The 26,883-nt window shown below is 40.0% G+C and overlaps 3 protein-coding genes across 4 annotated transcripts; 2 read left to right on the top strand and 1 right to left on the bottom strand.

Annotated features, from left to right (window-relative positions):
• Window positions 1-65: 65 nt before the first annotated feature.
• On the top strand, window positions 66-13,627 carry LOC116262141 (B3 domain-containing transcription repressor VAL2-like). The gene is made up of 13 exons (XM_031641246.2): window positions 66-689; window positions 2,460-2,541; window positions 2,615-2,716; window positions 3,651-4,399; window positions 4,542-4,638; window positions 5,285-5,459; window positions 5,882-5,958; window positions 6,151-6,231; window positions 6,352-6,576; window positions 8,527-8,576; window positions 9,198-9,311; window positions 11,209-11,276; window positions 12,540-13,627. Exons 1-13 carry the CDS (start codon window positions 577-579, stop codon window positions 13,346-13,348), a joined length of 2,742 nt encoding a protein of 913 aa, XP_031497106.1. The 5' UTR covers window positions 66-576; the 3' UTR covers window positions 13,349-13,627.
• Window positions 13,628-14,943: 1,316 nt separating this feature from the next.
• On the bottom strand, window positions 14,944-17,872 carry LOC116263110 (tryptophan N-monooxygenase CYP79A68). Its single transcript, XM_031642705.2, has 2 exons — window positions 16,744-17,872; window positions 14,944-15,634 (listed from the first exon to the last, which is right to left on the bottom strand). The coding sequence occupies exons 1-2, from the start codon at window positions 17,791-17,793 to the stop codon at window positions 15,008-15,010; spliced, it is 1,677 nt and encodes a 558-aa protein (XP_031498565.1). The 5' UTR covers window positions 17,794-17,872; the 3' UTR covers window positions 14,944-15,007.
• Window positions 17,873-21,284: 3,412 nt separating this feature from the next.
• On the top strand, window positions 21,285-26,011 carry LOC116262394 (endoglucanase 6-like). Of its 2 annotated transcripts, none has more exons than XM_031641724.2 (8): window positions 21,285-21,559; window positions 21,683-21,895; window positions 22,828-23,028; window positions 23,111-23,200; window positions 23,530-23,694; window positions 23,888-24,184; window positions 24,327-24,684; window positions 25,287-26,011. In XM_031641724.2, the coding sequence occupies exons 1-8, from the start codon at window positions 21,344-21,346 to the stop codon at window positions 25,577-25,579; spliced, it is 1,833 nt and encodes a 610-aa protein (XP_031497584.1). In that variant the 5' UTR covers window positions 21,285-21,343; the 3' UTR covers window positions 25,580-26,011. The 2 variants fall into 2 exon arrangements, with proteins under 2 accessions (XP_031497584.1, XP_049936066.1); XM_050080109.1 differs by having other exon boundaries at window positions 23,837-24,184.
• The last annotated feature ends 872 nt before the right edge of the window (window positions 26,012-26,883 follow it).

The raw sequence follows: 26,883 nt of genomic DNA, 5'->3' as shown, positions 1-26,883 counted from the left end.
TCACTTCTTGTTTGACTCCACAGAAGATGAGGTCGTCACAATTATTTCCTCAATTCAGGAAAGAAAGGGAAGAAGAATCTCTCCCCAAATCGAAGAGTGTGGTACTGCTTTCTTTGACTAGCAAACGGAAGATGGTAATTGTTTTTTACCGCAGTGTAATACAAAGGAAAACCAATAAAACGCTACTCTCTCTCTCGATGTTCTTGTAGAGCTTTGATCGTTCGTGCATGCATGCACACGCTTCCTCGCCCTCCAAATCGTGAGGCGATTGGCTATCATTCCGGTGATAGGCTGCCGGAAACTACACGCCTGCGCCGGATCTTGAGGCGTCGGAGAAATCGGGGCCGTCGGTGGTCCTGGGTTCCGGAGGGAGGCAAGGAAGGTGGGAGAGCCGATGGTGGGATCGAGGAAAAGGGGAGATGGGCGCCTTTGTTGTGTTCTTTTCTGATGTTCCTGGATAAGAATCGTCTCGTAGGTAATGATGGAAAGACTGGGTTTATGCTTTGTCTGGCCGTCGTGCGATGAGAATGGCGCCTATTTTGCGGCGTGCTGAAGGGAATAGGGCGGTGGGGCGTCATGGAATCGAGGGCATGCATGAACTCGAGGTGTGGGACGACGACGACGAGCAGGTGGAGGCCTGGATGGCCGCTGAGGACCGGTGGTGTTGCTAATCTGTGTGATACTTGTGGGTATGTAGTCTTCGTGCCTTGATCTTCAGTTGGTTGGTGGTTTTCTTTCTGCGAGAATCCTTTTTTGTGGTCCTTTGCCTTAGGTCGTCTGTGGAGTGGATCGGATTTTCCGTGTGATTCCATTAGAGAGAGGAGCTTGTGTTCCAGACGATATTGACCTGTGATTTTGTTGTTTTCGAGAGATTATGGAGTTTTTTGTTCCTATCTGATTTGGGTATTCAGCGGTAGAAAGTGTATTTGTGATTCTCATCGTTATATCTCCTGGGGTTCATGTCGCTGCTTCTGGTTTAGCGTGTGGAGCTCTTATTTTTGAAAGCAAACGTACGAGTCTATGGCTACTACGTTTGCATGCAACGGAAACAGGGCATGCCTAAGAATTAGATTTCGTCTAGGTGAAACTGCAATTCATGATGTGAGCGTTGCACCTGGACCTGGTCGAGTACTGGATCTTTTTATTTCCCAAAACTGAGTCTGAGTCATGTACGCTTGTCTCGCTTCTTCTGTTTGTTGAACATTGGATCTATTCATGACAAGAAGACTTCAATTCGAAACTTCTTAAAGGTGACACATTAATTGGTTGACATAAATGAAGTTCGTTAGTAAATGGGCTTAAGTGTAAAAATTGTTTATTTACTTCCATGCAATACGTGGAATCCCATAACTTACGGTTAGTTACTTTGTATATGATTAGAATCAAGTAAGATTCACAATTTGTTGCGGGGAGGAAGAAGCTAATATGAAAGGGCTCCCTTCCTATTGACGCCTTCTCTTTCTTGTGCTTGTTTTTGTTTGTGTGATCATAATGTGTCCCATATGATATATTTTTTCTATTTAATTTAAATGTTTTTATTTTTATACCAGAAAAAAAGGGTACTAATTGATGCGTATTTTATGGGCAAATAAGGGAGTCATGGTAATCTTTGGAAATCGTGTGAATGAAACAGGGATATCCCGTAGCCTATTCAAACCATCTATTCTTGGCTACTGTTTAGAAATTTTATCCATTTAACTTGGAAAAGGGCATATGACATTCATACCTTTATCTAAGTTGGAAAACCCCTTCCAACATAAGCTCCTAACTTTTGGGAAATTTGAAATTATGTAAGATATCTTCTGGAATTCTTTAGCACCTCGTCGCCTAAGTGAGTGCCCAGATTTTTGGAAAATTCTCCAACTTGAAATCTTGTTCCAGAAGTCTTTTCAATACCGAAGGTTTTTCAGTTTTCTTAGTTTAATATTTTTATATTCTGAGTTATTATTGTAATTTTGTTGGTTCGGTGGGGTAATAGCCTTGGTGGTGTCTACCACTTTGGGGAGGTTGCCAGTGCGTGAGATGGAACATGACAAGCTTGTATGTATTTTTGGTTCTCTGAGATGACTGCCTTGGTGATGGCTAGCTCCTTGGAGAGATTAATGCCTAGACACAGCATAATGCTTTCATTTTGTGAGGACACATGCTTGATATTGTATGTGGTATTCTATGAATATGCTCTGTCTAGCATTCTAAATGTTTACCTTTAACATGTTTCTGCATCTTGCAGTATGTGACATTCTTGTTTAATTTAGGCAGGCAATGTGTAGTACTTTGCCTTTTGGCAATTGTAGGCTTCACTTTTGCTTGTGAATGTCGAGAATCTCATATAAATGCATGATTGAATCTAAAAAGGATAATAAATGAATAAAATAATCAGTTTGCTTTCCTGTCCTGCCTTATTGCATGTTGTAAGGAAAAGAGCATTCCTATTGATCTATTCATGGCAATGATTGCAGGGTTGCATATGAACAATCCATTTTTTGTGACATGTTCCATATAAATGAAACTGGATGGAGAGACTGCAACTCATGTGGCAAGGTAAGCTTTACCAAATTTGCGTATCACTTACCCTAGGTTCTTTTGCCTGATCTGGTAGCTTTATCTACTGCAGGGTCTTCACTGTGGATGTATTGCATCAAAATCCTTGGTTGAACTCCTTGATGGTGGAGGCGTAGAATGTTTCAAGTGCACAAAGAGTTCAAATCATTCTCCTGTAAGAACATCTTGAAGCTTGTTTTTGTATTCTTATTCACCCTTTTTTGATAAGCACGGGTAGATTTTCAATTTTTGCTTGAACATCAAGGTGTGGGGTATCGGATTTCTATTACTAGAACCTAGTACGGGTGCAACATATTAGACACAAGCTTGTCTCATTTGGCTAAGGTAAGTGAATTAGCATTTGAGAAGAACGTACATATCACACAAATTTTTCTCTTTACTGAACAAATTAGCAAAAAAACCGTCATAAAGGAGCAGCAGATGGAGCAAGATCATTAGTCATGAAAAATGAAAAGATTGCATAAAGGTTGACAAACATGGGGGTCCAAGACTCCAAAGTCCATTGGTGATGGGTAATTTGATACCGTGTGACTAATGGCTAATGATGCAGGTGCCATACAGCAAACTTTCACAAGCATTTTCTATTTTTTTCCCCTATCAAGTCAAATTTTTGCTTTCATCTACTAAGTACTAACAATTTTGTGGAGGTGGTTTATATTTTCTTAGGTTTATGTAGAGCCTGGCTTTACAAGAAAAAACATGAAAACGAGGATGCTGAAATACATGCTTATTCTATTGTACAAAATTGAACTTACTGTGACATTCACAGTTCTAGCTTGTACCATGACAAGGAACGTGCAACTATGGAGTGTGTGGATATCTAGATATCTCACAAGCTGACACTATGAATGAACAAAATGTGTGCTAACTGCTACAGTATCTAATAATAACATAGTGATTTCATGAGTTTTATTGTGGATTTATTATGCACTAGTGGGAAATAGTGAAAAAGTTGTTGCCTATGGAGCTATAATGTTAGTTATCAAGGTCTCAACTAGTCATCCGACTAGTTTGACTAATAAGTTGAGTGGTTTTTAAGTTTGTGTTTCCATTTTTTCTGAATTTCCTGTGTCTGCTGATTGTTGCAGGCTCATCAAACAGGTCCACTAGTGTTTTCATCTCCTCTTCATACAGCAGTGTATTTGCCTTCAAAAAGTCCTAGTGAAGAAAGAAAGAATGGGATGGCCACCTCACAACTGAATGATGCTGGTGAACTTATATCCCCTGTTTTGGATTCTAAAGTGGATGGTAGTTCCATGAAGAGAGGTGAATATAGGCAGTCGAGTAGAGATGCCCAAGGGAACATACGAAGTGGCAAGCATGAAGAACAAAGCTATAACATATCTATAGAGAGGATCAAGAAGGAGCAAGGTGCTGTTTCTCTTGTGGGAACTGGAAGTTTTAGTCATCCAACTATGTCAAGTGGATCTTCTAAATTAGTCAATCAGAAAGCTCATAAAGATTCCGTGGCAAATGGCTACGAACCATCAGGTAATACATACTTGAATATCAGCTTGGGAGCTCCTAATTCTGGCAGTGCAGTAGAAGCAAGTAATTTACAAAATAATGCAAAGCCTCCATTAGCTAGTCCTAGCTTTGCTGCAGAAATTAGGCAGCAGAATAGGGCAACCTCTTCATTTCTACAAGGGCAAAGGTCACGTCACTTTTTGGTAAAGCCTGCTAATGCAGGCCCCAGCACAGCTTCCGACTCAACAAAAGATGCACCTCCACAGATAAGGGTTGCACGACCCCCAGGTGAAGGGAGGGGTCGAAATCAGCTGCTACCCCGTTACTGGCCAAGGATTACAGATCAAGAGCTCCAACAGATATCTGGAGAGTATCCATTGTTGCTTAACTTGATATTTTTATTGCCTTATGATTTTGTTTATGTTGAAAACTGTTTGAATTGATCTGTTCACACATGACTGTTGTTTTGATTGGATTGCTCATGGATTTCACTTAACCTTGCAATCTTCAAGCTCAAATTCAAAAATTGTCCCACTGTTTGAGAAGGTGTTGAGTGCCAGTGATGCTGGAAGAATTGGACGGTTGGTGCTCCCAAAAGCATGTGCTGAAGTAAATTCTCCATTCTCTCCTTTTGTTTCTCTCTCTTCTTCCTCCTACCTCGAATGGAATGACCATCACTTCAACATTAAGTCCTTGTTCAACCAACTCATTTAGTCTATCATTCATGAGCAGTACCAGAGGCCCCATAAGATAGGGAGGGGAAATTTATCCTATTAATTATTTCCTTTTGGTGGAAAATTTCCTCATGGTACTCTCCTTGTTGTATTGGCTGTTTTCAGTTGTGATGCATAATTCTTTGCAGACTGTGGTATAAATTTTGGTGCAAAGATTTCATGCCATCACAGCAGATTATTTTGTTGGTTTGTACAAGCTTGTCATGCAAGTTAACCCTTCCAATTTGCTTAAATAAGGCAAGTGATATCTCTGGTGGGAACTGCAAAAAACTAGTTAAGAGTCAAGTTAGCTATCTAAAATGCTGCTGAAATTGACATTTAAGTTTGCGCTTATGCTGGGTTAGCCTTTACATGGTTCCTATAAAATCTGGGGAGATTCCCGTAGTCGTTTTGTACTTGCTACACAATATCCCCTTGGGGATGCATTTCTGAAATTGTTCTCATGTTGCACATTTTCCTGTTTATTTCCTATTCTCTTGCAGAGTAATTCGACTGTCTAAGCACTATAGTTATTTCAACAGGCTTATTTTCCTCCAATATCTATACCAGAAGGTCGTCCACTCACGATTCAGGATGCCAAGGGTAGAGATTGGGTTTTCCAATTTAGATTTTGGCCCAACAACAACAGCAGAATGTATGTCTTAGAAGGTGTGACCCCTTGCATACAGGCTATGCAGCTACAAGCTGGGGATACTGGTAAGTTCTCAAATGTTCTATTAATCCTGTTTCTCATCTGTACAACTTTACATATCCTTGAACTTTACACTTTTTCTGAAGAAGAGAGATTGTTTTTGGATGCTCTACAAAAATCTTGGTTTTAGTTTTCTTGGGAAAGAATGGCATTGCATTCAGAAGAGTTGTTTTTTTGAAACTAACAGGAAAATGTTATACATTAAAATAAACATGGCTGGAATTAGAGAAGAATAGTAAAGGTAAAAGGTACTAAAAAGTAAAAACCAAGTGCATTATCATCACTATATGATAATATATGCCAAATGATATGTTGTCAGAATTTTTGTAGGTTGCACATTTCCTGTGATACCATCATCATTCATGGTCCTTATGTTTGAATTGCCTGTCTGGATCTTGCTAACCATTTTTGTGGTGGATCTTTTCAGTAACTTTTAGCAGGATTGATCCAGAAGGGAAGCTGGTTATGGGATTCCGAAAGGCTAACAATTCTGCACATAATGCTGTAAGAAATCCTCTTATATAATCTTGAACTACATTGTCTGTCTTCAATGTAGTACTGTAACCAAACATCAAGTAAAAAATATGTACATCTTATTGTTATGGCTAGTGCTTCATAGGGACTTAATTATGTAATGCTTAAAAGTTCAGAAGTACTAAGCTTGGTTGGTATTCTGCATACCCTTGCTTGGACCAGGAGCCCCAAATTTCTGCAAAAGGAAATGGGGTGGGTGCTGGTGATGGATATATTTCTGGTGTTATTGAGAGCCTACCTTCCGTAAGTTGCTACTTAGTCTTTCTCATTTACTAGTCTTTCTGAAGGCAAGTACTTGTGTGAGCAACTACTAAAAGCTTGAACATCTCTGATGACTGTGTTGGCTGGCATCAAAATGAGAAGAATGGAAGCAAATCGAAAGAAGAACTTGGGTTGCATTCCCTGGGAGGTCAGGAGAAGAAAAGAAGTCGTAATCTTGGTTCCAAAAGCAAGAGGTTGCACATTGATAGCGCAGATGCCATGGAGTTGAAACTTACATGGGAGGAGGCTCAGGATTTGCTTCGCCCTCCTCCAAGTATCAAACCAAGCATTGTCATGATTGAGGACCATGAGTTTGAAGAATATGAGGTGCAACTCTCTCTAGTCTTATCAATCTTGGTTGATACTTTTCTGATGAAATGTAATACTAAACTATTGTCGGTGCAATTTCTGTTTCTATTCTTTTACTGATACTGTTATTTTGTCTCTTTTCCATATAAAATAACTATACCTACCTGGCAAAAAAGTGATATTTGGGAACATTATTCACCAGTCAGTATATAGTTATGGGATGATGAATGGACTTGATTCCTGATTGCTGTAACTTGTTTGAAACTTTTGAAAAATGTACTGCTACTAATAGGCTTTTAGGAGAATGTTTTTCTCCTTAGAGTGATAAAACTGATAACTACATGGAGTGGTGACATTGGTGTGATCAATGGAGAGAAGTGCAAGTTTGAACGACATGAAGTTTGAGGACTTCAAGGGTTGACTGCAAGGTTGTCCAATTTCCATTCACTTCTCTTGTTAACTTAATCAAGCCTATAATGGAACAGAAATGTATAGGTTATACATATCTGCTGCCTACGCATAAACCATTGATGTAGAATAGGATATCAAGATAGAAACTTGTCTAACAAGATTGCCATGAAGAACTGCTGTCTTTGCAGGATACCCAACAACTAGTGGTTGGATGGTCCATATTCCCTGTTCAACATGCTTTAGTGAAACATGCTTTCGCTCTTTGCAGTGCGAAGCCTAGTCGCTCTTTGTAGGGCGTAAGTCTAGACTGTGTCTTCTTTAACATATGCAAATCTTCACATGCACAAAGTAACAAAAAATTTGCTACATGAATATAATCTAGTTTTGATTTTACAATCCGAGTTGGTTTGATCCAATACAACAGTGTAGATGTGTTCAGCATGAGGAGAACCTATAAATCGACTCTTTGTTTGAGTTTCTTCGCCCAACAAATATGTTTTCTTTAGTCTACAAAGTTTGATGTTTTTTAGAACACTATGAAAACCTTGATTTCAGACTACAGGAGTTCAGAAGCTGATTTCTGTTCAACCAAAATCAACACACGCTTGTTTATAGGGTTGGAATTAGAAGTGAATGAAAAAAGATCAACTATGTTGCATACGTAGCTGATTGTAGCAAACATATATCGACATACAGACAGACATGTATATGTTTATTGCATTTAAGCATGTTTATGTGCATGCGCGTGTGGATATGGTTAAAAGTACATTGTGTTCTGTCATCTATGTCACATGGGTGCACAGTGCGGGTGTGGAATGCGGCAAGTTCCCAGAAAAATTGGATGCGGGTGCGGCAAGAGCATATATATATATATATATATATATATATATATATATATATATATATATATATATATATATATGTATATATCTGTTATATAAGTAATTTATTTGTCTATATTTTTAGACTTTTTTTTTATCAAGGTTACCTTAATCTCATATAAAATTCAAAGTTTTATTAAATAAAATGGGAGGAGAGAGAGAAGAGGGGAAAAAGAGAGGGAAAAACAGGAGAAGGAAAAAAATGAAAAAAAAACAAGAGAAAAGAAGAACTTGTGTGGTCAGCAGCACCTGATTTGGTTTGACCTAGTCAGGTGCCGTGTCGGGCTGCACCCACACCTGCATGGTGTGCACCGATGCAGGTGTGCCACCATATTTGGCACACCCTTGTGACTTAGCATGTGTTAACATGGACATGTGTGTCCTTATTGTCCACATATTTGATTACTGGAAATCTGTCTGACATCATCTCTTTAATTATCTTAGATAACACTAAAAAGGATGTAAAAATATTTAACAAAAAAAATTATTTTGTGTTTTATGCAAGGGGGCATATAAAGAGACATCCATTTTCTTGAGTTGTATTAATCTCTGGCTAACTCATAGATTGTGAACTGCCTAATGTTTTGATGGACAATGATGATTGTAAAGTTTGTCATGCTGCCGGATTGAGGCCATTTTACTCTTCTTACATTTTCTTGTGCATTGTCATTGTCAGGAGCCACCTGTGTTTGGAAAGAGGACTATTTTCACCTCCAGTCCATCTGGGTAAGCATATGATTTTATAGATTTGTCAGCTGGGGTTGCAACTATAAAAACTGATGGCATTGAAAATTTTCTTTTCATCTTTATATTGCAACTCCATATGCTATTTTGAACTTTCTTTCTCTATTTATTTGTTAAAAATGTCATAAGATCTCAGGCTCATACATTAGGGCACTTAAACGTTGGAATTGAAATATATGGCCAGTCAGAATGCCTGTGATTTGTATGTATGCTTTCATTTTTTTAGCTATGCCATATCTGGATCTTATCTTTGTTTCAATGTGTCTCGCTGATCCAATATCTAAAATGTCTGCAACCATAGCACTGGATCTGCATGGAGATCTAAAATATGCTTCATACTGCTGCAGAATTTTGTTGGTTTCTTTTTCCTTTCCTGAATCTTTTTAAAATAGTCTTTCATGAGCTTTTATAGTTTTAATATCATGCACAGCATTTCCCTTTGGAATTCGTGGGTTCTTGTGGATAACTTATCTTGCAAGCTTGTCTAAGTTTCCTCCATACGCATACTCAGATTGGGTAGATGTATCTCATATCTTATATCTAATTTAAACCAAACTAATTAGACACATAATCTAGTATTAACTTGGTTATGTGATATTTCAGGGGACATGACCAATGGGCTCAATGTGATAATTGCTTAAAGTGGCGCAGGTTGCCTATAGATGCACTTCTTCCTCCAAGATGGACATGTGCAGAAAATTCGTGGGATCCCAAAAGGTCAGTAGTTTACAGTTTCAGTTTTTTATTAATATTATGCTTTTCTCAGAAAATGGCAGCCATCCATTTTAGCATAAACAATCTACTACTAGATAGTGCGACCACTAATGGTTCAGACATTTTTCTTGTCTCCCTGAATTCTTGAGAACAGAATGCGCTTCTCATATTTTTAGGATGATAACTCTGTGTGTAGAATTTTCTTTCAGTACTATAACAAATTATCTAATGTGTGTTAAAGATTTAGAGGTAAATGTCCACTTGCTAATATTTATCTATAATCATATTTCCAAGATTTCATGATTAAATTTGAACAAATGCAGTTGTTTCAAGAATCAGATCAGCTTATATGCAGCTGCATACAAACACCTTTTAGGGTTCAAAAACTTGGTGGTTTCATGCTCATGGGTCTATTGGAGATGTTAAGGCATTGTGACTTTCGTGATCCTTGAAATTGGTGGTCTCTCATCATTTGAAAAAAGAAGAGAAGAAGGCTGGACAAGGTTGAGTTGATCTAGTTTAAGTTTCTTATAAATTCAAATCCAACAAGAAAATCATTAGCTTCAATAATCCATGAACTTGGTGGTTTCTCATAATTTAAAAAATAAGAAAAAGCTGGTCAAGGTTGTGTTAGTCTAGTTTAAGTTGCTTGTAAGTTTGAAGTTGACAAGAAAGCTGCTAATCTATTGGTCCTTCTTTTCTTGAAAAGTTTTATTTAATCGATTAATTCATACACTTGAATAACTAACACATAAAATTTTCATCACAAAAATCCTTCAAAAATGGGGTACATGACATTTTTCCGATACTTGAATGTCCTAACCTTTGTTGCCAAATATTTCCATCAATTGTTTTTTGGCAAAATTACAACTGTTTGGAGAGGTCCAAAAAGTCCAGGTCATCTCTTCTATAGCCTTCCCCAATGATCTTCTTGGAAGCATGGTGCTGTATAAAACATTTTTCTTGTGATGAAAATCATATCACATCCCGCACCCCACACCCATGTGACAGGCTAGTTGCAGTATTACATTTCTAAAAACTGTCAACTAAATCATCATGCTTAGGATTGTTGTTGGCAAGGAATATCTTTTGCGGTTGAACAATGTTATCTGAAGAAGGAGAGGTGGTAGTAAGCTTAGAAGCTTCCATTTAGAAGGAATAAAAATGGCACAAACTGCCTTTTGGCTTTATTTAACAGCTAACATAACCAACTTAGTCTCCTAGGCCATCATAATGATTACAAACATGCACATGATTCAAAGGTATGGATGATTTCACCAAGCCAAATCAAGCCACAAATGCATGTACATAGCGACATGATGAAATTTGAAAAGGTCAAAACAATAAATGATAAGCATTTGCATGTTCTCTCCTCTACGTGACATTCTAAGGTCACCAACTATCTCGGTTGGCATCATTCGTGCATAACAGTATTCCATACGTGTGCTAGATTCATTCGACCAAGCAACAATATATCATCTGTTTAATTACAATTTAGCATCTTTATATTTGCCTCCACAATTGAGCAAGAAACATCATACTCAATATATCATTGGACATATAACCATTCTTAAGAACAAGTTGGACATGCCAAATTTGCCTCGTTATGTGCATAAGATAAATGTGACCTCTATGTGGTTGTTCACTTTTTTTTTTTTGCAAAGATACTTCAGTTTGTTCATGCGCAAACAATTCTGTGATGAATATTGTATTACAAAGTGAAAAAGGTGTTTATATTCTGCCAGAGAAAAAATCTAGTAAATGCAGAACAATATGTAGCTAATGAAAGGGTAACTCATGAAAGTGCTTTAATTTAGTTTTTGGGCTCCTTGTTCATCCTTGTGCCTTTTCTTATGCACGTCTCTTGGCATATGCTCGTAAGTCATAATGTGTCTTGCAGATGTTCATGCTCTGCACCTGATGAGATGAGCTCACAAGCACTTCAGGATCTTCTCAGGCTGAACAGAGGTATTGTTGCTTCCAGTAATAGATGATATTTGGACTCGTCTGTGAACCTCTTGAGACTAATTTGTGGTCTCATCTACAAATCTCTTGAGACTAACTTGTTTATTTAGTTAATTTTTTCTACATGTGTACTGTTAAGGTAATATTTCTTCATGTAACATTTTTTTTTTCTTTTTTTGGTTTAATGAAACTGATTCCTAGATGAGGGAAGAAGATATCAACGAGTGTTTTAATTGGAGGCTACAATAAACAAATTTTTTTATGCAACTACAGAAGAATAGATGAATAAAAGGTAAAAGTTGGATCCCCTGAATAGGAAGTGATATGTGATTCAAGAGAATGCTAGGCTAGATTATTTGCAGTTAAAGAAAAAAATTACAAACACATAGCTATGTATAGGCATGTTTATGAGTGAAAATGAGTGGTTGTTTTTTTCTTAGTTTTCATTATACTGATAAATATTTACTAGTCTTATCCGATACTTTTGGGACTAAGTTCCAATGAGAATTTTCACTAGCTCATGGTGCTTGACATGTCACTCTAAACTTCACTGTTCTCGTCTGAGCCACTAACAGATTTAAAATAATTAAAACATAACAAAATGTGTGCAAGGGACAATGCTTGTTCATTTTCTATTTTCTATAGAAAATGAACAAAAGGGACAGGATACTTCTGGATTATTTTTTTTTTTTTCATTCGATAGTTGGTTATATGGAGAAGATGAGGGCAATTCTACAATGATCCTTGGCTGGTTGGAAATTAGATTTCTGCATTAAGTGCTTGTGGAAAGAAAGGCTGGCTGATGGCCATGCCTCAGTTCTTGACTGTTATGCACACACACACAGTCAGGCACACATATATCAAATACAATAAATTTGTCTTGATAGAGCGACTGAATCAACTGTGTTTTATTTCCGAAATGTTTGATTCACTTTACAGTATTTGAAAGTTATCAATGGATGCAATTTGCGTTTTTGAATCTGTTTTGAACTTTATCGTTCTTCTAAACTGTTTGTGGTTCTCTTTTACAACTTTGCCATAACATATTTCAAGAGAAGTTGTGCCTTTGTTGTGGGTTCGTGTAATATTTTACCCTTTTACTCCCTCGATCATGGCAGTGGCTCCTGGTTTAGACCTTGTTTTTTTGTTGTTGTTGTGGTAATTTTTTTGGCAGATTGCTTTTTCATTTGACCTGTTTAGTGTGGGATTTGTTGTTCTATCTGAACCTACGGAATCAGTGCTTCACTTCATGTTCTAATTATGCAGACCTTAAAAAGCGTAAGGCCATTGACAGTCCAAAACGGATGCCACAAGATGTTTCTGCCCTTGATGCACTGGCTACCATTGCTGTTCTGGGTGAGAGCTGTGATACCGCTACACCATCAACAGCCACCACCAAACATCCACGCCATCGTCCTGGTTGCTCATGCATCGTGTGCATCCAGCCACCCAGTGGCAAAGGTCCAAAGCACAAGCCCACATGTACCTGCAATGTCTGCATGACTGTGAGAAGGCGTTTCAAGACCCTCATGATGAGAAGGAAAAAACGCCAATCTGAGCAGGAAGCTGAGGCAGCTAGAAAGAAGAATGCCTGGACAAAGGAGGAAGGTGATGTTGATGATGCATCAAAATGCTCAATGCAACTTGATACAGCTGAGAATGACGCAAAACAGGCAAACTCACCAGAAGCCAGCAGCCACATGATTGCAAATGAAAAGGAAGAGATGAGCAACAGCCTAAAAGTCTCAGGCAAAGAGGAGGTGAAGGGGCAAATAGATTTAAATTGTGATCCAGATCGAGAAGATGATCTGTTAATGGGAGCTGGTGCTTCTCGTGTTAGCATGACCACTCTTCTTCAGGTAGCAAGCTTGCCGCTTGAGACATATCTGAAGCAGCATGGCCTCTCTAGCTTGGCTGATGATGAACGAGCAAGCCCAAGCGACCTTGTGTTGCCTGGTACTGGAAGCGAAGGCAAGCTGGGTGAGAGTCAGTTTGCCCCTCCAGCTCAAGAACAGGAGGCTGCAGCAGAAGATGCCTGTCCCGCTGTGGATCAAATGAAAAACGGTGCCACGTGAAGGAATAATGCTTGTATTGCCTATTCTTCCCCTTGTAATAGGTGTATGATTTCTTTTTGAAATATCGGCTTAATTATTGTTATTAATATTTTTTCGAGGGAATCTGTAGCGTCTTAGCTTGGTATGCGGGTGGCTGTTTCATTTGTTTGTAAAAGTAAGAATATGCTGTTGAGGAAAAGGATGTGATTGATCTGTCATTGTTCTTGACCAATATGTTGCATGGCATCCTTTCTTACCAGAAGAAATTGCATTTGGATTGAGAGACTTTGTCGCTGCTTACCGTGTTGGCGTACAATGCTGATGCTATCGACTCTGCTGCTCTTTTGGCTATTTTGACTTCTTTATGAAGTCGATGCTCATTAGCTTTCAACCAGTCGCTGGCTTAGACCCTTTGGGATGGCAAAACACTATGCACTGAACTACTTGCTTCGACGTTGGTGTTCATCACCATTTGTTTGATGGCATAGAAAAACTCTAAAGCAAATTCTTATTATAGAATCCGACACACATATTTGTCCAACACAAGAATGCACCATGGATGTGTCCGTGGATACGAGTTTCCTACAAAACTGGCCGTCTCGTGTACAGTCCAGTAATTTTCATTTTCCTCTAGAAAATTCCAAGATCGTGGATGGACTTCGAATACCAAAAAATATAAGAACAAAAAAGTTCAGGATTTCTCGATGTTTAGATTACGAGGAGCTAATAAATCCATTAATACCTCCGATTTTTAAACCTCTAAAAATCTCAAATCAGATATTATAGATTCACGATTTCTTTTCAAATGGTGGCATCTATAATCTATTTATGCGGCTCAGATGATTAAAGACAACTTAAAAACTTTAAACATCATTCGAGATATTAGATACATTAGATGGTACAAATATGTTCGTGGAATAATTGGGACGTCTGGCAGCCGTCACGTTCCATTACCGGACCTTGTCTGTTTTTCGTAGATCCGACCATAAATATTGGATACCATCCGTTTGTCCATACCATCTGCTAAAGAAAAAAAATCACTGAACTCCAATGTATGTTTTAAGAAAGAAACTATGAAAATCGATGCTTTTACATGGCCATCAGTTATATACATCAGATCCTCATGCTTCTTCCTTAAAAGGACGGTTTTTGAACAATCCAACCAGATCCGTGTGGTCGGTTTGTGTCCGCTGGAAATCCAGCCGGAAGGCAGCTAGAAGACGTCCATCCTTACACATATATTGGATGGCCGGAATCTCTCTCTGTCGCCAGCCGGAATTAATTTTTGAAAGTTGTCGCTCATGTAAGACGACGATTGGGAAAAATAATAGAACAAAGATGGCAACATGATTCAGAGACTGCACCATGATAGTCGAAAAATAGACCTTTTATTTCTTGGCAAGACATTGAAGAGAAAAAAAAAAAAAAACAATGATGCAGAGAAACCCCAGCGGGCCAAAGGACAGAATTCAACTCTTGCAATAATCTTTGAGCTCTCACGAAAACCTCTTTATATGTAAGAAGGAAGAAAAAGGAAGAGAAAGAAAATACTTATACAAATAAGGCTCTCGAGTTGCTGCCACTCGATGCAGACACACACATGAGATGGAGCACTTCCACTAGTCAGCTTCAGCTACAGGAAGAAAGTCCCCAGAAAGAGATAGTAATGCTGCCTGGTTCTCATGCACTCTGCCTATAGAGGTGGGGCTGGAGGCGGGGCCGAGCTGCCGCCATAAGCGGCGCGAAGAGGCCGAGATCGGTTGCCGACTCGCGCAGCTCGACGGCAGAGACGCCGGCGGGCAAGGACCAGTCGAAGCCCTGCAGCATCCTGGCGAGCAGCATGACGGTCATGGAGGTGCCGAGGGCGACGCCCATGCAGCCGCGGCGGCCGGTGCTGAAGGAGATGAACCTGAGGTCCGGCTCGGCGAGGTCGACCTCGGCGGAGAGGTGCCTGTCGGGGTCAAAGCGGAGGGGGTTGGGCCAGACGTCGGGGTTGCGGCCGAGGCCAAGGCGGCTGAGCAGGACGTGGGAGCCCTTGGGGATGAAGTAGCCGGCGACGGTGGCGTCGTCGGAGGAGACGTGGGGGAGGTTGAAGGGGGCGATGGGGTGGAGACGGAAGGCCTCGCGGGCGATGGACTTGACGTAGTTCAGGTGGGGGAAGTCGGACTCCTGGACCCACCGGTCCTTGCCCACGACCCGATCCAACTCCTCGGTGGCCTTCTCCAGGATCTCGGGTCGGTTCAGCATCTCGGCCATCGCCCACTCGATCGCGTTTGACGGGTTGTCCACCGCAGCGTAGATCAGATCCTGAAGTCCTCCAAATCAATCACTCGTCATTATCAATGAGAGAGAGAGAGAGAGAGAGAGTTTGATCCAACGGTTTAAAAACAATGAAATTGTAGAATCATTATTTTCAAAACTGGAATTATGTTATTAAACAATGAATTTTGATTCATGATCTCACTTTATGGGGTAGAATTATGATTAGGGAATTCCAGACTTTTTTTTTTCATCTCTCTTTGAGGTACAAGGCATGAACATTTTAATTCATAAATTAAATTCCTTTTTCATCAAATAAGCCATTTTTAGTTCTAGAATCAAAATTCCATATTATCAAGCTCAAAGGAAAAGTGGAACTGAAATTTTCATTCCAATTTCAGGTTGAGGTGTAAATTTGATTTTGGAATTTTGATTCTAATTAAGAGGCCAAACTTCCCCAAAGAATAAACATTTTGTCCTTTTTTACCAAACCTTTTTTTTTAAAAAAAAAAAACTTACACAATTTTATTCCTTTTTAGCTATTGATGTTTGGATCAACAAAAAGCAGATTATTTGGTACCAAACGTATTAATTCTGATTAATTAAGTAAATTCACATGCTAATATCCTGTACGACTCAATTTTAGGGGTTGGATTTAGAAGAAAAGCAAAAATATGAGAAATATGAATACATATGTAACCTATCCACATTGATGCAATGTACAATGCCTATGAATATGAAAGAAAGAAAAAAAAAAACAAGGCATTTCATATTAAGAGATCATACCTTGTAAGTTGCTAGCTAAGAACTAGTGAACTAAACTACGTTTACCACATTTTTCAACCGTAGTACGTTGCCCTTGTTAGGACGAACTGGGAAAAAATTTTGTTTTTTAACTTTATCATTGTAGAGGAAAACAACTTTTTGTTTTCTAATTTTGCTCTTATTGGGGAGGTGAGCTTTATTTTAATCTTTGTGAAGGTCGTTATCATATATATGATCTACTTGGTCCAACTCATCATCAGTGGAGCTTATGAACTCAAATCACCCAACCAAACCCATGAAACTTTCATGATTAGTACCTCTTAAACAATTAATCTACCAAGTTAGGATGATAAATCAGATCCGCAAGAGTAAATTAAATTGGTGTATCTTACCGAAGCTTGGGCCTTGATCTCCTCTGAGTTCAACAATGGCTTCCCGTCTACATCCTTCACAGAAACCAACACATCTAACAGGTCATTCACTTCCTTGGTACCGTTATTGTCACCTCTCCATTTCTTGATCCTCTCGTCGATTACGGGCTCATGGTACTTGTTAACAATCTCGATTGCCTTCTTCATCATTCTCTCATGCCCATCCAGATCGAGCCGTCTCAAGCATGGCATGTAGTCGGAAACGCAGAACGCATAGAGCAACGACAACACATTGAACAGTGCATCTACGTGCTCTACTTCCTCCTTGCCAGGGCCGCCGTCTTCCCTCCCTTGGCCAAAGTACCTCTTACCAAACATCATCTTCCTGATGACGTTGCCGCTGTACTGACGGACGGCCATCCGGACGTCGATAACAGCGGGGGCAGGTCGAGTTGCACCACCAGGGCACTGGTTGTAGAGGTAATAGACGAGGTTATCGGCCTCCTCGATGCGCTTGCTCTGCATCCATCGAAGCCTGGCGGGGTTTATCACCTCGGAGGCGACCACCTTCCGCATCTTCTTCCACTGGTCGCCCCAGGGGGCGACGGCGATGGACAGAAACCCCCGGCTGGAGTACTCGGTGCCCATCGTGAGCGGCCTTGAAGCGAAGACGGCGTCGTTCTTCTTGAGGAACTCGCGTCCGATCTCGGGGCACGTCACGGGGATCACGTGGACGTTGCCGAGGCGAATGCATGCAATCTTGGTGTCCATCTCCTTCATCATGCCGAGTATCCACCGATACGCCGGTCTGTTCATCCACAACTCGGGCAGGTTGCCCACAATAGGCCAGGGAGAAGGGCCGGGAGGGAGGGAGACGTGGCCTAACTTGGAGGACTGTTTTCGGCGGGACTCGATGAGGAAGAAGAGGAAGGAGGCGAGGATGAGGAAGAGGGTGGTGGGAATGGTTGGGCGGAGGAAGGCATCGGTTAAGCGGGCGGCGGAGGCGGCGCCGGCCAGGTTGGCTGTGGTCGGCCAGCGTAGAGGGAGGAAGATGGAAGAGGAGATGTTCATGGCTTCGACAAGGAGGCGAGGCTGCTAGCGCATGTGGTCACCGAGCCTTTTGCTTTGTTCAGGGGGAGAAGTGGAAGTGCAGTGGTGTGTTGGAGTTAAGGAAGGAATGGACAGGGGGAGATTATATATACATATACATGTATTATGAAGGAGGTAGGTGGCCATGCAGGGGGAGGGGGGAGAAGGAAAGAAGTTAGAGGGCACGGACTTCTCGTGAGAGGGAAAAGGAGGCTACGGGTTCTTGCATGTGAGTTTCTTTTCTTGGACAGCGAGGAATGTTGAAGGTTTGTTGGTGGGGGAGGGAGGAAGGAAGGACTTGTGTCTTTTTACGGGCACGTGGTGTCCGTGGGTGGGGCCCCGTCCTTATATCACGTTTCCTTTGTCATCTGACTCTATTCTGGATGAACATGTTTATCGCCCAAATGAGGCATCTCTCTATGTTCTTCTACCCTACCTTAATCACTCTCTATCTAAATTTGTTTTTAAATCAAACCCCTAACCAACATTCTTTATGTATATATATATATAATCGAGCATATCAAAATTTGGAGTGAGAGAAGTGACTACCAGACCCTTATGTAAATGTACTATAGTATACTTAATAAAAAATCATGTAGGACATGAAATGAATGGTGGAGAATAAGTTGAAAATATAAAAGTTGGGATTTGTTGTTCAAATGACAGAAATACCCGTCAGAATGATTATTTTGGTCTCTTAGAAAACATCTTGGCTTTCAATATTTTCCCATCCGAAGACGCTATATTGACATCCAAATGTGTTGTAAGTGAATAGTTTGAGAGACCATTTGTTATAAGTTCATGAAGACCAAAACTTGGTATGAGAGTTACCGAAATAAAGCTATGGAATAAGAAACAATACCAGCTAACCCACCCATGTGGGCCGATAATATGATCTCGTATATTAACAAGAACTGAAACGAATATGTTTTTTCTTGATTTTCAACTTAATTTATCGTGGCACAAGTTAACTCTTCATGCTTTTGCCCTGCCCGGCCAGAAAAGTAAGGCATCTTTCAGAAAAATAAGAAAGCGTAGACCTCACGTACGTTTAGGGGTGACTATGGAAAGTGGCACACTTTATATATATATATCTCAAATTTGATTATTTTTAAACAAGTGTCCCTCCTACAAATTTTTCTGACTCCGCCACTGACTATGAGAGTAAGCTGAGTCGTTATAGTTGTACCAGAGCCGATTCAATACTAAAATTGGAGGTTATGCATGCATCCAAACGTGCACCTTAACCTTAAGGGAGGGTATTTTTACGTCCAGTCCTACCTTAAAAAATCTTTAAAGTTTAGTTAAGTGATTGATTATCATAATTGATAAAAGAATGAAACTAAAGCTACAAAGAGTGTTAGCCAATACAGATGCCGCGTGTTATGAGTGCAATAGACATTAACTTTTTTTGTTTTTATAATTAATTACAACTAACTCAAAATTAATTTTATAATTTGGAAATGTCTTCCCTTTAACGCATATAACTTCATGTTTTTATATTAAAATTCCAAAATCAATGTTCTGATTAAAAATCTTAAGAAATAAAATCATCGTGACTCACTTCTGCAAGAAAAAGAATTGTATTTTAGAAATCGAATGCGCCTGACCCAGACCCAAATAAATACCGTTTTTCTTTTTTCATAAAAATAATGGGTTTTGGATTAAAAACGAATTAAATATTAAAGAAATTAAATAAATCAAAATATTATGATTTGGAGTGTTTTCATCACGAAACTTAATTTGTACAGAAAAATGCTTTAAGAAAACTAATTATGGGGACACGAGATGGGTTCACAATATGGCTTAAATCGGAGAAGGGCAAAAGCAGCAGAAAAAAATATATCCCCTAGCATTAATTAAATTAACTTATATTTATGCATTATTTTATGGAACTGAGAGTACAAAAAGTTCAAGTTCCTTATGTTGTGAAAAATAGTTTTGGAATCGAATCGTCCAACCTACCGGCTCGGTGAACCGGTAAACATATTCTAAAAGTTATTTCTTCTCAAAATAAGCCAAATTATATGAAAATAATTAAAATTTAAGGAAATTCTTACTTTCTCTTGAAAAATATAAAAAAATAATATGCGGCTCTCTTTATTTTTTTACTTATATTTATATATAAATTTAAAATTTATATTATTAGTGCTCTTTAGGCTGAAGCTGGTTATGGGAATGAGTAATCCTGCTTTTGAAGATTTTCTCGTCCTTTTGTTTTTTCTTTTCTAAAGGCAAGCTAGGAATCTCTATAAGAATATACCAATAGAGATGCAATCCATGGAGCATGGGATTCTTCACCAAATTATTCCTGGACGGGGAGGTCTCGAGTTTATTAATCTACTTCTCTTGTTTCCTTCCTTTTTCTGTAGTTAATGAACAAATTTCTGCGCTTGAATCGAAAATGTGCTTGACCAATTGCAGATATATTTGTTAAGAAAATTGCGTATTATAGAACAATAATGAAAGATTTGAAACCTAGTAACCTAAATGGCAACTTCGCTTCCATCAGACAAGTAATAAATTTTATCGTCATTCACATCATGTAAGCAAACAAGATTCGTTTGATCATTAAATGTAGCTATTAATTTTACACATCTGCTGACCAATCACAGAGTGCTTATTAGATGCGCGAATTACAGCTAACCCATTTTCATGTAAAGTGTCGAATCTGTTGTTACCAACAAATGCAAAACCAATTAATAGTTTGATGCGATTATGATCACCATTAATGAACGGCACGTACGGCTTCTGCCATCTGCTTCGATGAACCAGTAGAAACTAAGAGAAGCAGACCGCGAGGAATTTCTTAATCGCCTGAAAGACGACGTCTGCAACCTCACATGGCTGCTCATCGGATTGCGAGACCCAATTCTTTATTGTTAGTGTATCTGTTCCCGAATTCGCCGGGATCCATTCTCCACATTTTGTTCATGAGATTCGTCTTTAATGAATTTTCTTTTTATCTACACTGTTCACCTACTTTTGAATTTAATGGCTGCTGCGCAGGAGATCCGTGACCAACGCGTTGTGAGCAGATCACCGACCTTGACGTACATTGCACTACCATTTTGAAAAATGTACTTATATAGGATGATTATAAATCGTCTCATCAAGCTCACTGTTAGATCATAAAGCTATGTAATCTTTTCTTTTAAATTTAGATGCAGGCGATCATTTAGCTTTTGAGAAAAAAAAACATTGCAGACATGTTTATGATGAAAATGAGTCAGGTAGATGTAATAACATAGAAGAGTTGACCCCGAAGAATGAATACGCATTAAAAGGCATTCGGGGAGCTAAAATATAGCAAGTGAATCAGCTTTCTCTTCCCTGTGTCTTATGTGATATTAAAAAATGGCACGTCGGGGAGCTCGCGCTTTCTTCTCCGGCGTGTATTACTATTATATGCTTGCTTGGCTCTGTGTATATATATTGGTATCATAAGAAATCAAGAGGCTTTTACCCAATAGAGTCTTGGCGAAAAGGAGGAGGAAGGAGGTTCAGAAGGCAGTGAGTTGAAGAACCAGTGATGATCATGAATCCTCAACCGGCCTCCCTCCTCTTTACTCTCCTTCTCTGCCTCTCTCAGTTTGCAAGGCCGACCTTCGCCGGGCGCCATAACTACGCAGAGGCATTAAGCAAGAGCATCCTCTTCTTCGAGGGCCAAAGGTCAGGCTATCTCCCCCGCAACCAGAGAGTCTCATGGAGATCCAACTCTGCCCTCCATGACGGAAAGCTACAAGGGGTAACCCCTCTCCCCTTTTCTTTTCTTCTGATCGTAGTCTGCTGCTTTTAGTCATTCTTTTTCTTCTGTGCTAAAAAAAGTCGATGGGATGATAGATGCTGGGGTTTATTAATGGCGCTGCAGATAGACTTGGTGGGAGGGTATTATGATGCAGGAGACAATGTGAAGTTTGGACTGCCCATGGCGTTCACGGTGACGATGCTGTCATGGAGTGTAATGGAATACCGGCGGCAGATGGCTGCGCACGGCGAGCTCCGCCACGCCATGGAGGCCATAAAATGGGGGACCGACTACTTCATCAAGGCCCACCCTCAACCCTACGTCCTGTATGGCGAGGTACGCACCCTCCTTATACTAATAAATCTTTACTTTCTTTACGGTCGAGATCTAAGCAGTTCCAGTTTGAAAGTTACGAGCTACGACACTTAGAAAATCGAAAAAAGATTCTTGACGGCATCACTCTCCATCTAACATTATAATCTTCAACTGAAAGATGCCATTGCCTTTGTTGATGTTCTGTTTAAATTTGAATTGTATGCGTATAAAACTTGTTTAAGTTATTTATGTTTCTTTGTTAGAATAAAATAGAGCACACATTATTACATTGGGAAGGAAGGTGGGTCTCTATAAGTTGAATTGCATGAACATTCCATCATCGGACATCGATTCGACTCTCCTTTGAGCAGTGGTGAAATAACTTGATTTCACTTAAACTATGCACATAATTATATGTGGAGATTGAAGATGATTGAACCACATGGCCCATGATTATAAAAAAACCCCAAATAAGCACATAACAAAAGTTTATCGAATTCAACGTGGCTTTTGGATTCCTTCATCAATTACCGAGGCCTAATTGAGCAGCAGTCTTGCAAACAGTGCCTAAAAGTAAAAGGCATCCATTTCCCAAAACCCTAGGCTCCCGTGTCCCCGCTTATTCACTAACTTGGCTTAGTCGGCACTTCATACGTTGACCTACCTACCTACTTAGATCTACCATGTTAAACTTACTCGCCATGTGTCAGCTTTCTAGGAAATATTTAATTAAAATGCAACCATTTTTTCGCTTTCCCAAAAAATTCACATATATTATATATAGTTTTTAGACAACTTATGCCAAGAGAAACATAATTAAAGTCATAACAACTAAATCGTAGTTTTCGAATTATAAAAGTTTTGGGGTTTTCAGTTTGTGTCCAGGAGTGAATTCTCTTTAGTCTCAGAAGTACTAATTGTAAATTGATGAATTCGTCAACTGGGTTAAGCAGGTGGGTGATGGAGATACAGACCACTACTGTTGGCAGAGACCAGAAGATATGACGAGCTCCCGGTTTGCCTACCGGATTGATGCGAACCATCCGGGTTCCGACCTCGCCGGAGAAACAGCGGCTGCCATGGCCGCCGCCTCTTTGGTTTTCCGTCATTCAGATCCTCACTATGCCAATGAGCTCCTGATTCATGCCAAACAGGTCTGCACCTCTGCACTGAGGCTCTAATAACAGAGTGTTTGAGTGGGGGGAATATGGCAACATTAATTCACTTATTCTGCAGCTATTTGAATTCGCGGACACATATAGAGGGAAGTACGATAACAGCATCACGGTGGCACGGAAATACTATCAGTCGGTCAGCGGATATGCGGTAATTCATTCATCCCCTTAATCTTGGATCATCTATCTATTCTCACTTCAACATTTTGCCGTTGCTTCCCTCAGTTTTCAACTGAATCTGAACGGCCTTAATTAGTTGTCTTGTATTTGAGTGTCGAACTGATTGCAAATGTATTCGAGCGGTTGGATTTTAATTCATCATTAAATCATAGGATATGAATCATGTTACATGCAAATATTGGGAGTTGAGAACAATATTTTTCAGGTCGATCGTTCATATGAACCACGTATTTGGTCTTTAACTATAAGGAGTTTGTTACTATAAATTCATATAGATCACTGTTTTTTCTTTTTGGGCAGGATGAGCTGCTGTGGGCTGCAGCGTGGCTGTACCGAGCAACTAAGAGGTCTTATTACCTGGACTACCTGGCAAACAATGGGGACGCTCATGGGGGAACCACTTGGTCCATGACCCAGTTCGGCTGGGACGTCAAGTACGCCGGCGTCCAAGTCCTCGTTTCCAAGGTTCGTCGTTTGCTTAAAACTTTGCAGTTATACTTTACAAATTCAGTATCTTATCAATGTGTCAATTACATTTGTTCGTTCCTAGCTTTCCTTGTAAATTGGTTAATCTTGAATGTAAAATTACGAAGTTTTTGATCTTCAGAAATTGACATTTTTTTCGTTGGGTGGTGGTTCTATCTGCTGCCATGTGCAGTTTCTGATGGAGGGAGCATCGCCGAAGCATGTTGAGGTATTCCGGAGGTACCAGGGAAACGCCGAGAAGTTCATGTGCTCGTGCTTGGGGAAGAGCGGCGGCGGGGGCCGCAACGTGAGAAGGACGCCCGGCGGCCTTCTCTACCTGCAGCACTGGAACAACCTCCAGTTTGTCACCTCCGCCTCCTTCCTCCTTTCCATTTACTCCGACCTCCTCTCCTCCTCCCGCAGCAGCCTCAGGTGCTCCTCCGGCGCCGTTGCGCACCCGGCGGAGCTTCTCCTTTTCGCCAAGTCTCAGGTATAAATGATGTCCGCTCCCCGTGTTCCCAAATTGATCATGGGGAGTCGTTGATTGGTGCGCTTTCTCCGTATTTAATTTGAATCTGCAATCAAAATTGCCAAAATCCTACTTCCATCTGTAATATTTGCTCCTGTAAAAGGTGGATTACATCCTTGGTGACAACCCAAGAGGAACGAGCTACATGGTTGGCTACGGGATGAACTATCCTCGACATGTCCATCACAGAGCGTCTTCCATAGTCTCCATTAAAGTGGATCCTACCTTCGTTAGTTGCAGAGGCGGATACAGCACATGGTTCAGCAAGAAATCTGGCAATCCCAACTTGCTGGTTGGGGCAGTGGTGGGTGGCCCTGATGCGTATGACAATTTTATTGATGACAGAAGCAACTACCAGCAGACTGAACCTGCAACATATAACAATGCTCCACTTTTGGGGGTGCTTGCTAGGCTAAGTGGTGGGATCAATGGAGCACCTACGTACCAGCATCTTCTTCCAGGTATCAAAATCAAACCTGGACTCCTACAACACTAAAAGATATAATTCCACTAGCCAAGTATAATTGGAAAGCATATGAACTTGGGTATACATATATATAATATACATGTTCTTGGCCTGGCAGTGTGACCTTTTTCTGTATAGTCCACCTCCTTCACCAACTTTTGGTGGCTCATCCTTCGCATCCTACCGCAGAGGGTACTACAGGAAATGGGTATGAATACGAAAAAAATTATTCAAGTGGCATTACTGGGTCCATATAGTTCTTCTGCAGGGGCTTAATTTTCTTATTAAATTCTTAATAGTATTAGTCCTTGAACAATAAATTTTCCAAAATCATTTTGTTTGCTGATCAAGCTTTCCAGTTTCTCATAAGAGGGCATTTCTTTCTTTTCCTTCTGAATTTTGGCTCCATTTAATGACCTAATAATCAATTTAAGTGTATCTGGTATGACTACCTTGAGATATCTGATTAATGATGCCATAAGAATTCCAATTATTCTACTAGAACATCAACATTTCTTAACCTGATATTAGATAAGCCACTTTCTTTCTATTTTGCCTCGTAAAACTAACCGCTTAACCCTTTTAATTACTCTTTAGGTCCAGTTCCTATATCAGTGACCCAAGTCGTCACCAAGTCCTGGATTGCCAAGGGAAGAGCCTATCACCGTTATTGGGCATTCATCCACAACCGAACCCGGAGACCGGCGAAGAACATTCGATTATCCATTGGAAAACTTTATGGTCCAATATGGGGATTGACAAAGGTTGGTAGTGTTTACAGACTCAAGACAAGGTCTCAGACACTGAGACCGGGCCAAGTCGTGCACATAGCCTATATCCAAGCAGCTGGTCCAGCTATTATAAAGGTTTCAAGTTATCAACCCGCGTAAAGAGAAGAGCACAAAGTAATGAAAGATGTGAGCTTCTTGGAAGGTACATTGCCTTAATTTTGCTAATCAGAATCAGTTGATTGACTTATTGTACTGGAGTAAAGATCTTGAGTGGCGGTGAGGAAACAACCTGTCCTTTGGGTGGTGGCTCTGGAAACCTATGCTGAACGAAGAGTTTTGGTTTAGTAAAGGAAAAAGAGAATGAAGGGATGTGGCGATCTGTTGGCAGTAAACTTTTTTGTGGATTGGTAGTTTCTTTTAATGGGGAGCTCAGAAATGCAATGCCCATCTCTGTAAATTAGCTTCAGAGGTGAGAGGAATGCAGAGAAGAGCCAGATTTGTTGAGAATGCTCATCCTCATCCTCCTCCACCTATGTTTTTTGTTAACTCAAGATTGGGAATCTAATAAATAGTTATTGCTCATCGCTATCTTCGGACAGCATGATCATGTTCATGATCTGTAAACACTAAACAGCTTTGTTATTCATGAATCTTATCTAGATGTATCAAAGCATAGAAATATTATACACACAAAGATTATAATAAAGTTGTTCATGGATCATTGGGATCAATAACCATGTGAAGGACCTGATGACATGAAATTACCCAATAGTGAGAAAGGTCACCCTCCGCGATCATCTTTCCATGGAAGAACAGAATTATTTTTTCGGTTTTACATATTACATGGAGAAACTGCGCTTGGTAGTACAGCCTGGGCCGCACTGGTTTTGCACGCCATGCCGATGGTTGCCGTCGTCGTGGCGGTGCAAACTCAATGAATTGCTTAAAAAGTGACATTTAAACAGCGGGTGAACTCTTTTCCACAAGACTATTGAAGAAGATTGAAGTTGGTTGGTCGTGCCATTAGAATTCAAGCCATGGTCTTCGACACGCCTCCTTCAATAAGTTCTCCACAATGAATAGGTTTTAGGATGTTTTTTGTTCCAAGTCACCGGACAAGCACTATTTGGGATGAGAATGGTCAATATGCCAACTGCAACAACGCCTAAATTTTCCTGCATTGCCATATTTAATTTGCCTGATGAGGTAAAAAGAAATCCAATGTTGCAGCGTCCGTACCGCTCCTTAGTTTACTATATTTTGATTCACTTTCAAAGATGTCACAGTGGTTAAACATGGGTCGTGCATCCTGTGGGCTGGGACAAGCCGATGAGAGAGAGAGAGAGAATCTTAGCTGTAAAAATTATTTGTCCGCAGAACTTTCAACATGAGACTTGCGCGGCTTAACAATTAAAGAGTCTGGACCAGTTATGAAGGTTGGCCTGTTTTTAGTGCTTTAATCA

Source organism: Nymphaea colorata, chromosome 10, assembly GCF_008831285.2.
Source record: "Nymphaea colorata isolate Beijing-Zhang1983 chromosome 10, ASM883128v2, whole genome shotgun sequence".
Classification (NCBI taxonomy): domain Eukaryota; kingdom Viridiplantae; phylum Streptophyta; class Magnoliopsida; order Nymphaeales; family Nymphaeaceae; genus Nymphaea; species Nymphaea colorata.
This window is presented reverse-complemented; position numbering and strand designations above follow the sequence as displayed.